The sequence below is a fragment of the Meles meles genome, chromosome 14 (genome assembly GCF_922984935.1).
Source record: "Meles meles chromosome 14, mMelMel3.1 paternal haplotype, whole genome shotgun sequence".
Classification (NCBI taxonomy): Eukaryota; Metazoa; Chordata; class Mammalia; order Carnivora; family Mustelidae; genus Meles; species Meles meles.
The window spans coordinates 81390334-81404759 of record NC_060079.1 but is presented as its reverse complement, the minus strand read 5'-3'; the positions used below and the strand labels follow the sequence as shown (position 1 = coordinate 81404759).

The window sequence follows — 14426 nt, the reverse complement described above, 5'->3', positions numbered from 1 at the left end:
GACAGAGGCAGGACGGAAGGCAGAGAGGGTGTTGGACACCCCCAGATACGCTAATGAGAGTGCTCAGCTACAAACACATGTTGTTCATCATAAAAGAGGAGGGATGAGCCTGAGACCAGAGCTCTGAGCCCAAAGGGGAAGCTGAGAACCACACAGGATAATTCCCAAGGCTCGAAAATACGTAGAGTTTCTGCCGCTGGACCACAAACCTCATTTGGACTTAACGACATTTTTTCCTTCCATCGTCTTCCTTTTTGAAGCAGAGTGTCTGTAAGTCCTAGCCTGTGCTGAGCTCACCACTGGATGCTGAATTCTCCATAGATGGAGACAGATTTTGTCCCAGGATTTTGTCCCTCTGATTATGCCCAGAGTCCCGTCCATACCTGATTTAGGTGATTTGGATCAGGAGATTCAGGGATTTGGAACTACGATTTAGAGATTTCTGCACTTTGATTTGATGCTGTATTGGGAGGAGACATTTGGAATCTTGGGCTGTGGTTTGCATGTGGCATGGCTGTGAATCTTCAGAAGTTAAAGGACAAATTGGTAGGAGGAATAATTCCCCCCATAAATAAATAAATAAATAAATAACAAAGACGCCCATGACTTAATCCTCAGAATGTGTGAACGCATCGCATGGCCAAAGAAATTTTGCAGGGAAGACTGAGGTTAGGGACCTTGGGGGGAAGTTCATCCTGGGCCATCTGGGTGGGCCCATTTCTGATCACTGAACCCTGAAAACCACAGAAGAAGGCAGACAGTTAGCCAGAGACATAGTATTAGAGGCAAAAGAGATGAAGCAAAAGGAAAGGTCAGAGAGAATGAGAGGACTCCGCAGGTCATCATTGGTTTTGAAGGCAGAGAAAGGGGCCGTCAACCAAGAGGTGGATACAGACAGCTTCTGGATGCTGAGAGTTCCTCTGCCAACAGTATGCGAGGACAGCAGGACCCCGGTCCTATAAGCAGAGAGAATCAAACTCTGCCAACACACCAAATGGCCTTAGAAGTGAATTCTCCCCGAGAATCTCTAGAAAGGAACTCAGCCCCGCCAACAACTTGATTTTGGTATGTGAACAAAGGCCAGAGAAACCCGTCAGCCCTGCTAGACTTCCAACCCATAGAAGCATACGTAGATAACGAGCTCTAGTTTCCCAGCTGAATGTGTGGTGAGCTCTTACTTCATCAACAGGAAACTCACGCAACTAGAACTTTGCCCTCAGCACCAGACTCTGAGATACAGCCAACAGATGCCTCCAAAGTTATTAGAACCAAAGAGATTGTGAACTAGGAAACAAAACATACCTGACAAACTGTCTTTCGAATGTGAGAATGAAGTTTTTTTGTTTAAATTAAACACAGATGCTCTTGAAAGTTTACCTTCTACACATCCCATGTGGAACATAACTTGAAGTTTTACGTTAGTGAAACACAAGAGTAGTCTAAGAAAGAGGATACCGGGGACGCCTGGGTGGCTCAGTGGGTTAAAGCCTCTGCCTTCGGCTCAGGTCATGATCCCAGAGTCCTGGGATCGAGACCCACATCAGGCTCTCTGCTCAGCGGGGAGCCTGCTTCTCTCTCTCTCTCTGCTTGCCTCTCTGCCTACTTGTGATTTCTGTCAAGTAAATAAATAAAATCTTAAAAAAAAAAAAAAGAAAGAGGATACCGTAGGATCTCGCGGTGGTGGTATAATGAAAAATCAAGCATGACATTATATCTGTACAACAAAAATAGCCCTTTCGTATTAGAACATTGAAACTGGAATGATTATGAGCCTGGATGCGTCAGTGATACAGGAAAGAAGGGAAACGTTTTTTTTTTCTGATTCTATGAAAAATTCAAGACAGTTAGAACCTTGGGAAAAGTGTACAAGAGAATCATGGGCCACATAGGAAACTATCTAAAACTTCCATGATTTTTATGAATTGATGAAGCATAAAAAGTGAGAATCCGCTTTGCGTAATGTTTAAATGATCTTGGATAATATTGTAATGAAATGGGATTAATGAATCCTCAGGATGTACTTTTTTCTTACTTTCAATATTCAGATTTAATATATATAACATAAACCCAGGGGAAAATGTAGTTTTAGAAAGAAAACAATGATTGGCTGCATTTAGGGATCAATGGGGGATCCTTAGTGGGTTCCTTAGTAGGTCTAAATCACTGGATTAAGAAATAGATGAAGAAATTTGTTGTATAAAGCCGTGAAGATAATTATTCCTAATGAAAAAAATAAGCAAAGACCAGAAACAATCCATCAAAAGTGTTTACCCTTGGAGAAGAGGATTAGGATTGAAGAGAAAGGTAGCAGTTTGCTTCCCATTTTATAGTTTTGATGTTGTTCGAGTAGTTTTACTTTCATACTCATGTAATGATTTTCTCATTCCCAGTATTGCCCACTTATTTTCAAAATATTTTTTTTTATTATGAAATTGCATTCCATTTAAACTCTCCTAGGTGGGTATAAGTAAAGGTTATCATCCTGTCTTATCCTTTAGTAATTTTAACAATTGCTGTTAAGGAGGGGAAAGGAGCAGACAGTAAGTGGCAAAGAAAACAGAAACATCTGACTGTCCCATTTCCGACTCCAGTGAAATAACCAAAGGGACCCGAACTCTAAGTCATCAGAGAGGGGCCATCCATGTGCAAGAACCTGAGCCATTTCCTCAAGAGGAATGGAAATCGGATTCGAGCACAGGGGTACATCCTTGCGATTCTTCCCTCTCAGGAGAAAGAGTGGGCACTGTTGGAGGTCAGATATGGAGCTCTGTGATCCCACCAGTCCTTACGTGGGGAAAGTGGCTCACAGACAAGAGTGAGTTCAGAGAGAGCTGTCAGACATTCTGCTGGATTTCCTGAAGTCAGTGTGGACCAGAAATTTCTCCACAGCTGTGCAGGGCCCTCCGGAAAAGGCCTGGGCTTCTTCTGAAATGCAGCCCAGGAGGAGGGGTGGGGTGTTATCTAGTGTCAAGGCAGACTAAGAGAAGGTTTGGGCGAACAGAACTAACTTGGGAAGGTTACCCAGAGCACTGGATCCCTTACTGCACTTCTAACAGCATCCTTGGGGGAGTGCGATGTCAAACCAAATACAGAACAAAGTCACTACAGCTGTTTTGGAGACAAATGGAAACACATCTCTTCAAAAATAAGTATACAGAATATTATTTCCTAGGGATGTTGTAAGAAAAATGTCTCACAATTCTGGGTGTCGGTAGGGTTGGTTCCTCCTGAGGAATGTGAGGGAGGGTCTGTTCCACACTTGTCTCCTAGCTTCTGGGGATTTACCAGCCATCTTGTATCTTCCTCAGCTTGTGGGTGCATCACGCCTTCACATGACCTTCTCCCTGCGTCTATTTGTAGTATTCCCTCTTTCCATGCTTGTCACTGTGTCCAATTCCTTCTTTTTTATTATTTTTAATATGTGGACATAGATCGTATTGAATTAGGTATCCCATAATGACCTCATCTTGACTAAGTCTCTTAAGACCCTCTTTCCAAATCAGGTCACATTCTGTGGTACTAGGTTCGAGGTCTTTAACATATCTCTCTGGGGGACTTGATTCACCCTTAAACACACAGGAAATGAATTATGGAACCTAACTAATAGATACTTTACATGAAAGAAGGAAGACAGAGTTTGAGAAGCAGAATGATATACCACATATATGAGAAAACTTACTGTTAGGGTAATTTCAGACAGCATCTACTCAATAAAATTCAAGAACTCAGAACATTTAAAACAAGGAGAGAAGAGTGAAAAGGGAATTTGGCTGGGAAGCAGTCAACCATGGCACTGGGTTTAGGTTAAAAAGAGAAAGTATTAAGGAGCAACAGAGAAAATTTGCAAATACATTATAACTGTATGGTATCAACCATATAGAAGTAAGAATGAGCAAAGGTGAGGGAAATGAAGAATGTAGAGATAAGGTCCAAGAAGGAGACGAACAGTGTAGAAATGATGACAGGGAATGTGATCTATTGAAAAATTATGAAACATAAAAGTGAGGAAAGAAACAATCAAAGAAATAATTAGGAAATATCTTTCCTGAGCCTCAGGACACTCTCATTTGGCCAGTTAAAGAGATTCTCCCCATCTGGCAAAATTAAAGAAATTAGATTCAATTCCCAACATTTCTGAATTTTGAGAATGAAAGAAGTATCCTACAAGCTGCAGGGGGTAACGACCGCATTTGACCACTGACGTTACATGTGTCTTTCAGAAGAGTGGACAATGTCCACGGCTGTGTCTGTTCTGCAGGAATCTCTCTCTAGCCTGTGGCTGGTTGGACAAGTGGGGATGAGCAGAACGAGTCACACAGATTTGCCTCTCCAGGACTGTGTCACAACCTGACAGTATTGAACTGAGAAAACAAAACGACGAAGTCCTGTGTGCCCATGTGCATGAAAAGGCAGCCCAGCCTGCCTATCCAGGGAACCGGGCAGCAGGAAATTGAGATCACAGAGCTCCTCCGTACCAGGTGGAGGGTATATCACGTTCTGATGGCCAGTCTTGTGATTTATTCTTCATGGTGCCTGGTGTGCCTTATATTTCAAGAAAAAGGCTTGAATTTTTCCAATATTAGTCCCACCACCTATTCTCATTCTTTTCATTTTTCACCTAAATTAGCTCCTATGCATTTCTCTTCATTGCAACCCCATAATCCTGGAATGAGATCAGTATAAAGCAATATGCAAATATTATTAATAATTAATAGAAGACAGGACATAAAATATGAGCAATTTGACAATAACTGGGTTTAAAACATCTGATGGTAGCCAAAAAATGATAAAGAATGAGGAGTTGAAGGAAACAAAATTTTGTTAATTTCCTTATCAGTGATCCTGGTAATTAGACACATATAGGTTCACCTGTGTGTGGTTTTTTTTTAAAAGCCAAGGTCTAATAGAATTAACAACAGCAAGTATTCGACAAATCATGAAAAAAATAACATTTAAATACGCTCACACAGAAAAAGATAGAGAATAAAGCAAGTGGTAAAGAAACATTTTTAAATGTTATTATAAGATGTTAAAGGAAAGATCAAGCACTACAGGTCTGACAATAAAAGTAGATGGATTATACTCTCCTTTTTGATCATTGTGAAATTCTTATATGTAGAACACAGTACAGAGAAAATATAAAGAGACCAAAAATATTAAAATAATGGACAAAGATATATCAGATGACTGTGCTAATATGCATGGAGTTTACATTAATACCAGACAAGATATCTCAAAACCATGACAGGAACAAAAACAATAGAACTTCACCCCAAAAAAAGTATATATTTGTACTTTGTGAGAACAAAGAGTATCATGTTTCCCTGATTAAGAGTAAAGGTCTGGTGGAAAATGTGAAGATTTATTAATTTTCTGTACCTACTGATTTAATAGTCAAATGTATAAATCAGAATCATCAGAAATGGTTGTAGAAGACATATACCTCAGTTGATGACATTCTGAATAGGAAAAAATATATAAACATACAGACTAAGCATTGTTACCAATGTTAATACTTGCAAAAAATAATTAGATAATAATTTTACAATACATGAAGAGAACCCATAAGAAAACAATTAGAGAAAATCAACATTTTAAAGGTCACGTTCATGAAATTAAGGTAAATAAAACTTTAAATTAGTGACAAAAGTCATTTTGAAAATGTATCAGTGACATTTTTTAAAAGCTGTAAAACAATCTTTTAAATTATTTAGATATAAAAGGGAAATGTATGTTGCAATTACAGAATATGCAAAATCACTGCATGTTAAGACATAAGAGAACTGACTGAAGCGTTCTCAGATGGAAATTCAGAGCAATAACTAACTCATTAAGGAAAAACATGAGTTTAAATGAGTAAAGTGACATTCAATCAATACAGTTAGAAGGGGAATAATAAAAGAAAATTCAGCAAAAGATGAAGATAATTAAGAAATTGATTCATTAACAAACAGAACATATCAATGTCAGAACATATCGATCTTCAAGTGCTGTATCCTTGATAATGCAAAGAAAGGAAAGTGAGCAAAATAAATAAATAAATAAAAAACTTGCAAGTCTTACCAGGGACCAAAAAAAAGATGAAATAAAGTATTAAAATAAAGGAGAGGATTAGAAAACTAGTCTTCAAATATGTATAACTCTACATGAATAAATGTAAAACTCAATAAAAAGGCTATTTTTAGAGAAATAATGATCAAACCTCACACAAAACAACCTTGACAGATTAATAGCCATGAAAAAAACTGTAAAATTATGCAGATTACCATAAAGAAAGTGCTTGTATCTGGAAAGTTTTATAGATTCCATGCTATATAAATTATTTTAGTTAGTAAAACTTGATGATATTAGTATATATAGAATGTACCTGTATATTATATGTATGTTACATACGTAATCTCAGTAATATATATACATTTAAAATTATTACTAACAAATCAAATAAAGAATAAAGTTATAAAGTCTAGTCACACATGCTGAGTAGAATTTTCCATGTGAAATCTAGAAATTACATGCATATTCTGTGTGTATATATGGGTGTCTGTATTAATAAAAAAGCTGGGGAAACAAATTCCAGCAGCTTCTTCTTGCTTCTTTTTTCATCCTAAAGAAGTCAGATTTGGGGTGATTTCTCCCCTTCTTTTTACTTTACTGTTTTTTAAACTTTTGCATTCAGAAAAATAGTAAGTATATCACTCGTTCAGCTATCTGAAAAAATTAGTCTCATCTATGTTGGTAAAAGGTAAATTACTGAGGTAATGAAGGATTATATTTAAATATTATCATGTCATTATTTTAAGGATTTCCTTAGAATATTTGGTTTTCCTGTACTTAGATAATATTTATAATGACCATGCTAGAAGTAATTGTTCTGAACTATGAAAAATAAGGTTTTTCCATATGACTTGGAAACAGAAAAAGAATTTGGATTGGATGTTCTTCAAAGTTCTTCCTCATAATAAATTCTGATTCCACTATGTGTCCCAAGTTACAGTAGGAATAATAATTAATATGTGAGATTTTACTATCTACCAGGCACTGTTCTAAGCAATTTATGCATATTATTTAATTTTCCAAAAAATGTCCATGAGGTTGCACTATAAGATAGAATAATAATTGCTATTATTATTACTGTTAAATGTCAAATGGCAACTAGTGATTTATTAGAGATTGCAAATAGAACATTTTTAAAGCAAAATGTATCAGAACATTTCATTCACTGAAAATTTCCTTTTTCCTTTTGAAATCCCAGTCGCTCATACATCTGTGCAATGAGATGATTGCTTGAAAAATGATTATTTTCATTTGGAAACAAGTTCTTATAGTCCCTTGAATGGTCTGGAAGAATTCGCTGCTCTGGGTGGGCTTCCCAGGAAGTGCATCAGTGGGCAGGTTGTCCACCGGTGTGCACCTGTGCCAGGGTCAGGGAAGGAGGATTCAGCAGAGGGACAGTACCTGGAGCTGGGATAGCCCTTCCCTGATGCTCTGATGATTGCAGCCAGCTGCCCAGGTGCCCAGAGAAGGTTTCCACCTGTCAGCAGCATTCCCAGCTGGGGAGTGAATCAGAGATGGAACAGAGCAGAACAGATTAGAGAAAAGTTTGGTAATGTTTCTAGGCAAACCCAACAGGAAAGAAATCATTTTTAGGCATAAATCCAAAAGAAAGGAAGAATGGGTAAGGAGAAAACAACCCAAGCCTCTTAGAAACTAGAACAAAAATTGGTGCACAGTAAAGGGTTTGTTGAAACCTTTGCTGACACAGCAGAGGGGAACCAGCAAACCAGATTCACATCCCAGACGCTCCAGACACAGGGACTCAGGGCAGTCAATATTGTGGAAGAGGCAGCAGCGAGAGCATAAGGTGGAAAGTGGAAATCTGTTTAGAAGCCATCTGATCTCTACAGCCCATGCCTGTCCCTCCAACCCAGCCGTTGCTCTCCTTCATCCTAGAGAAGGGCTACTGCCTATGTCTTTATGCAGGGAGGACTATTTTTTGGAGATGGTTTCAGAAAGTTGTTGGGTGCCACCAGGAGAGGTAGAGTGAGGGAATCAAAACGTGGGTTAAATGAATGTGTGCATGCTGGATGGAGATTCTCTCATCCCTGTGCTCTTCTCCCATTTGGTTCTCAGCCTTGGCTCTTCTGGACAGAAAACTCTGGATGTGCTTTGGCAAATCTGACCAACGTAAAGGGAAGAAATGCACAAATGTCTCCATCTTAAACAGTTCAGACGGGTCCCCTTCCCCAGCCCCTCACAACCCTGCCTAGGTGTCCAGATTGCAATGCAATTCAATCAAGAATGCACAGCCTTCCCACTTTAAAAAAATAATAATAATAAGAGAGAAACAAAGAAAAAATGGCTTGGAGAAAACAGGGCCATGAAGGGAGGAAATAAAACATGAACATAAAAGCGCTCCAAATATCTGAGCGATAAGAGGATATAGTGCAATAGTGCAATGAGACTAGTCAGTTCAAAAAAAAAAAAAGAAAAGAAAAGAAAAGAAAAACCCAACATTCAGAGTACATAAAAGAGCTCTCGGAAATTAAAATGTGATAGAAAAAAAAAAACTCAATAAAATCATTACACGATAAAGCTCACCGAATCCTCCTGAAAGTAGAGCAAAGAGATGAAATGGCATAAAGTAAGAGAGATGAGATAAGAGAATTAAAGGACAGGTCCCAGAGCCCCAACCAGTGAAGGTGGGAGTCATGCTTGGAAATCTGAAGGATAAGAATTTCTGAACTAGAATTCCATGCTCAGCCAAACAACTAGATACAAGGTAGAATAAATACACTTTTAAGCATGAAGCATCTCGAAAATTCGTTTCCCTGAGCTCTTCCTTAGGAAGATCCTAGATGCCATGGTCTACCAAATTGAGAAAGGATGTAGATAGCAAACCCAGGGACAGACCATAAGATCCCCCATGAGGGTGTTCCCCGAGGCTGTTGGGCTGGTAGCTGGCTTCTAGGCATCAGAGCAACAGGTCCAGATGGGAAAAAGACTCTAGGGGATAAATCTGCTAGAGCACCCCATTCTGCTGAAAAACTGGGAAGTATTTGGGGTTTGAAGTAGTAAGTACATAGGAAACTGTAAGATAGTGGTTACCTCTAGGAAAACCAGAGCCGCAAGGTACAGAGAACTCAAGTTTCCTGCATGTCTGAGTTAAGGATTTATTCTGTAACATCCTAATAAAGGGAGCCTTGTTGAACGTACTACCATGCAGGGGAGGGGGGTGCATATGAGCTGGAGAATGAGTATTGTTCTCGATTATGTTGCTGCCACTTGTCCTGGGGAGGGGGGGAGTCTATAAAGACAAAAGGTGAGAAAAAAAATCAAGACAAGCATAAAACAAGTTATTTACAGAAACGTAGCCAAATGCAGAAACAGCAAAAAGAGGTTTGAGTATTTGCCTCTGAAAGGGAACAATTGGGGATGGGGGAGGTGGAGGCATTTTTAAAGAAAGAGCTTATGGAATTATTTGATTATTAATATATATGCATGTATGACTCTGAAAAAAATTCTTATTAAAAGGATGGACAAGGGGAAAAGAAACAGTATGAATTTTATCGGTTGGGAGGAAGAGTACATTTATTGGCCTGAATGAACTGCCTTATTCTTTCTGAAATGACTTTGGTTACAAATCAGCAAACTAGCTTCTGAGCGGGTTTGGAAGAGCTTCTTATTTGGACGAAATTGTTAAATATATTCTCATTATTAGCATTCTAAAATGTAATCTAAGTGACCTTTAGATTTCTATTCTTGTAATCTTACCTATAAATTCTCTTCATAGAATATAATTTTGGAAAACATAAACTTTGATAAATGATTAGTCTACTAGTGAGATATCGTCTATGAAAAAAGAAAATATCGTACGTTAAAAATGTCAGAGCTGCAGACCTCATTAATTCAGTTTTTTTTCCATATTCTATCTAGGAGAAGGTGAAGTTTACCTTTGAATGCCTAAGAAGAAATGAATATTGTAAGCATCATTATAAGGATATCTTGGTCATTTTTTTAAAAGAAACTGAAGATTGCAGTGTATAATATCTTATTTAATAGAGTCTCTTTTTTTAAACAAATATATATTGAGTGTATTTGTGTAATAAATGCTTGTTAAAGATCTATTTTGTTCAAGCATTCTACTACATATTGAGAACAGAAAGCCAAAATACATAGTTCTTGCTTTTAAGGTGACAGGTGAATAAGGAAACTGACCTAAAATTAACAATTGTGCTGAAAGGACAGATAACAATTGCTCCGTTGAAGAGGTACACAGAAAGCACTAGCAGCCCCAGAGTATGGAGTTCAGGAAGGGATTTTCAGGGGAGCTGAACTTGAAGCATACGTGAGAGGAGTGAAGTCCATGAGTTGATGGGGAAAATTCCAGGAAGAGAAAGGAGCTTGGGCAGTGGGGACCTATCCTGTGTTCTGGGAGGATGTCTGGAGCACTGGTCAAGGAGTCTGAAGAGACAGGAAAGGTATTTAGATTGTAAATTATGCAGGTGGATGCAAGGAGACACTATTAATAGCTATTATTATTAACAGTTGCCAAAACTTTTCAAATTGCTTCTCTACACTAAGACGCTAAGCCAAGCTCTTTACCTACAAAATCGTATTTAATCCTTATAACTCTTATAACTCTATCCTTGCTTTGAAAGTTTCAAGCTTAAGGATAGCATAGTAAAATTTGTGTAGAAACTTTATTCTGACACTCTTGAGAAAATGTTGCTGTCAATTTTAAAAAAGTTACAGAGTGGTTTATGTAGCTACTTAACGTTTATATAATAGAGCAAGAAGCAAGATTGGAAAGATAGAGATAAGTTGTGTTATTCTTTTCATCACTGAACATTTCTAAAATGTCCATTAAGCCATTTAAAAATAAGAGCAATGTCTTATTGTAGAGGAACAGGGGAAAGGAGAAGGGGGAGAGAGAAGAGATTCCTTGAGGATGGAAGAGAAGAGAGCGAGCGAGACAGACATTCACAGGAAGGCAGCCTGGAGGGAAGGTTGGAAACAAAAGGGCGAGGACAGGCTCTTCCCACACAGGCCCAGGCGCAAGATAGGTATTCGTGGGTAGGATAGTAAATGGAAGAATAAGAGCATATTTGCAAAATGAATCCAAAGGAAATGGTCCTCCTTTGGATGCTTAGGTGACTGCCCACTGCCCCAGGAGAGCCAAGACAGGGCGAGGAAGTGATGAGGACAGGCCGTCCCCAGAACTGTCACCCGTGGGGTTTTGGCCTAGCACAGGCAGTTACTGTTCCTCTATCCGCGGCCTCACTTAATCTCATTCCCGGTAAAGAAAAGGGACGTGGTACGATCTTGCTCACCAAGCTGACTCAGAACCTCGGGTTCTGCATTCCGCCCTCATGAAACCTTTCCTCCTAAATTCATGAGGACCCGGAACGTCGCCTGGCGCGACCTCCAGCATGACAGAGGGCACAGTGAGGAGCGTGAGCGCGCGGGTGTGAGAGCGCAGTGGAGTCCGCCTCCAGGTGGTCTCGGACTCGCCTCCCCTTTGCCACACGCCCATGCGCGTGCAAGAAGCTGGGCTGGAACGTCCCCGGGCAGCTCGTCTGCACGGGCAGCGCCGCCCCGCAGCCCCGCCTCGCTTCTAACCGGGCCCTGTCTTCGTCCCCCCAGGGCTCTACGAAACCTTTCTCACCGCCGAGGACCCCGCGTGCTGTGACGTCCGGAGAGAGGAGCGCCCGAGCCAGCGGTCGCGAGGGACGCTGGGCCCCGGCAGCCCCTGCCACAGGACGTCGCTCGCGGCGTCGTCGGCGAGCAGGGCGGGCCCCAGCAGACTGAAGCTGTGCGTGCTCGTGCTCATCCTGCTGCACACCGTGCTGGCGGCCTCCGCGGCGCACAACGGCACGGCGCCGGGCTGGGGCGGCCCGCACGCGCTGCCGGACCCCTCGCCGCGCGACGAGTAGCCGCGCCCCCGCCGCCCCCGCCGCCGCCGGACCCCGGGGCGCCCCCGCCCCTCCCGCCGCCGCCCGCGGGGGGGCCCCTGCGGCCGCGCCCACCCGAGGAAGCCGGGCCCGGATCCGGACGGGGACACCCACACGGCTTTTTATCGACGAAAAGGCTGTCCAGTGACTTAAATTTCTCACACCATTTTATACACTGTGTTTTAATGTTTGGAGGTTTTATTTGCTTTCCCTTGGTTCGGGTTTATTTGTTCGTTGATTTTTTTGCACTTGTTAATACAGGATTTATTTTTGGGGATGGTTTCTCAGAGGTAAACTAAGTCTCCACCGTCTCTTTCTCTCTCTATATATATTTCTAGTCATCGTGTGTGTTCATCAGGTAGTTCTGTCTCTCTGTCCTGTCCGTTTCTATTAGAGGAATGATCGCTATGACCTCACGGTGTAGCAAAATACAACAACAACAAAAAAATCATAAAAGATAAAAAAGACAAAAAAAAGAAAACAACAAAAAATACAAATAAAAAAACCCCCCTCGAACTCTTCGCTCCTGCCTCCCCGGCCTCCCGGCTGGCCTCCCTGGCCTCCCCCTGCACCCCCTGCCCCCGCCCCCTTGCCTCCCTGCCCCCCCCCCCCCGCGCCCCTGCCCTCTGCTCCCCCTGCGCTCCACCCCCCTGGCCTCCCTGCCCCCCAGTCCCCCGCAGACAACACGGCTTGCTTCTGTCTGTCTGCGCAGCCGCAGTTTGGGCGCGCACGCCCCGGGCCGGGCCACAGTGCCCCCCACCCACCCCGCCGGGAGCAGAACTAGGGGTTCCTTTTTAGCTGAACAAACAAGCGCTCTCCACGGTAGGCGGAATCAGACAGTTAACACATTTTTTACGTTGACGACAAAATAAAAGCAAAGAAAACCACCACGAACTACGTTGCTCCATCCAGCTCCCCTCCCGAGGCCCCGTCCCTCCTTGCTGGTGGTCCGGTGGCTGCGGCCCGCCCTGAGCCCCGAGTCAGGACGGGGGCGCGTGTTGGCGCTGGTGGGCCCTCGAACGGCGACCAAGGGACCGAGGACACGCAGCTGGGTTCTTTCTCCTCCTGGGTGGCTGTGGAGGAGACCATAGAGATGCTCCGACACCTGCAGTGTAGACACTATAGAGTTTTAGCCCAGTATCTCCCAACCTATGATTTTAAATTATTCCAGGTATAAAGTGTATGCAATTCTGCATTATCACAAAAGAACTTGTTTAAAAAAAAATAGGTTAGCCATTTTCATTCAAACGCAAAAATTTTGTCACTTCGAACACGCTCTAGGTAGTTGATGAGAAGAGGAGAAATCAGATCGCTCTGTTTGTATTTTTTCTTTTTGTGGGAACATTTCACCTGCTGAGTGTGTATGAATTTGCTTTCTAAAAAAAGGCTTTTATGAGTTTACAGTAGAATCAGTGGAAGGAAGAGTTCATAAGGGCTGTTTTTAAAAAAACAAACAAACAAAACAAATAATTAAAAAAAAAACACTTTACATTCCTTCCTGTACTCTAACTCCATTTGGGAAGTGCTCTTCAGATGTGCTTGCTGTGTAGCTGGGAGATGAAGGAAAACCATAGAAAAGGTCCTCGTAGCGAACAAAATTTAGTTATTAACTTTATAGCTATGAAATTCCCCTGGTATTTGTTTTTGTTCAAACAAACTTTAATCTCTGCATCATACTTAACCCTGCAACATGCGTACAGTATGCATATTTTGTTTTGAATAAAAAAAATGTTTTGTTCCAGTCTGTTAAGAATATTCAAAAAATAATAAAGGTATTGCTTAATAAAATTGCTAGAATTGTTTAGCAGTACATGCACAAATATTTTACTAGATTCTTCGTTTTAATAGTGTTTTGTTGAGACTGAAAATCCTAAAATGGTCTGCGCAAATACAAAACAAAACAAACAAACAAAAAAAAAACCACCAAAAATGCAAAATTCTCCAGTTTTTGTTCCTTTTTAAAAAATCGTTTTTTTCATGAAAATGTCAACACACATTCACAATTGCACACATATGCAGATAAAATTTTTAATTTCTAGAAATCCGGTGCTATTTCTGGGGCCCCAAGTGGGTGGGAAGAGGCTTGGGGGCATTGAGTTGTGGCAAGTGTTAAACACTGGGAGAAATGATCATGTTCAAAGACCCCTCCTGGTGGGTCACAGATTTTGGTGGAGTTGAGGGATGACAGAAGTTGGGGGGCAGTGGTGAGTAGAGTGTGAAGGGGTTCTGACTCCTAACAAAAGACTTAAGGTGAGCTTCTTTTCAACTAACCTCTTAAAGGCTCTAAGATATATAGCCAGGGAAAAAGTCTGTTTTGACTTTCCTCTACCTCTGCCAGACAAAGGCCAAGCCCTGGGCCATTTCTTCAGCGTCCCCCATGCTTCTGTTTGCTCCATGGGAATTTCCAACCTTTGGGAAAATGACAAATCAACACAGATGCAAATTCCAATCACTGTCCTGACAAAAAGTTACTAT

General features: G+C 41.3%; 1 protein-coding gene across 2 annotated transcripts in view; it reads left to right on the top strand.

Annotated features, from left to right (window-relative positions):
• Positions 1-11933, top strand: part of NALF1 (NALCN channel auxiliary factor 1) — a 622908-nt gene extending 610975 nt beyond the window's left edge. The window contains exons 3-4 of one of the 2 annotated variants that reach the window (XM_045978182.1): positions 9934-9979; positions 11644-11725. In XM_045978182.1, coding sequence (XP_045834138.1) covers positions 9934-9956 — 23 coding nt within the window. In that variant the 3' untranslated portion in view covers positions 9957-9979; positions 11644-11725. Of the gene's footprint in view, positions 1-9933; positions 9980-11643 lie in introns of both variants that reach the window. The other variant, XM_045978181.1, reaches the window with a different exon arrangement.
• Positions 11934-14426: the final 2493 nt, after the last annotated feature.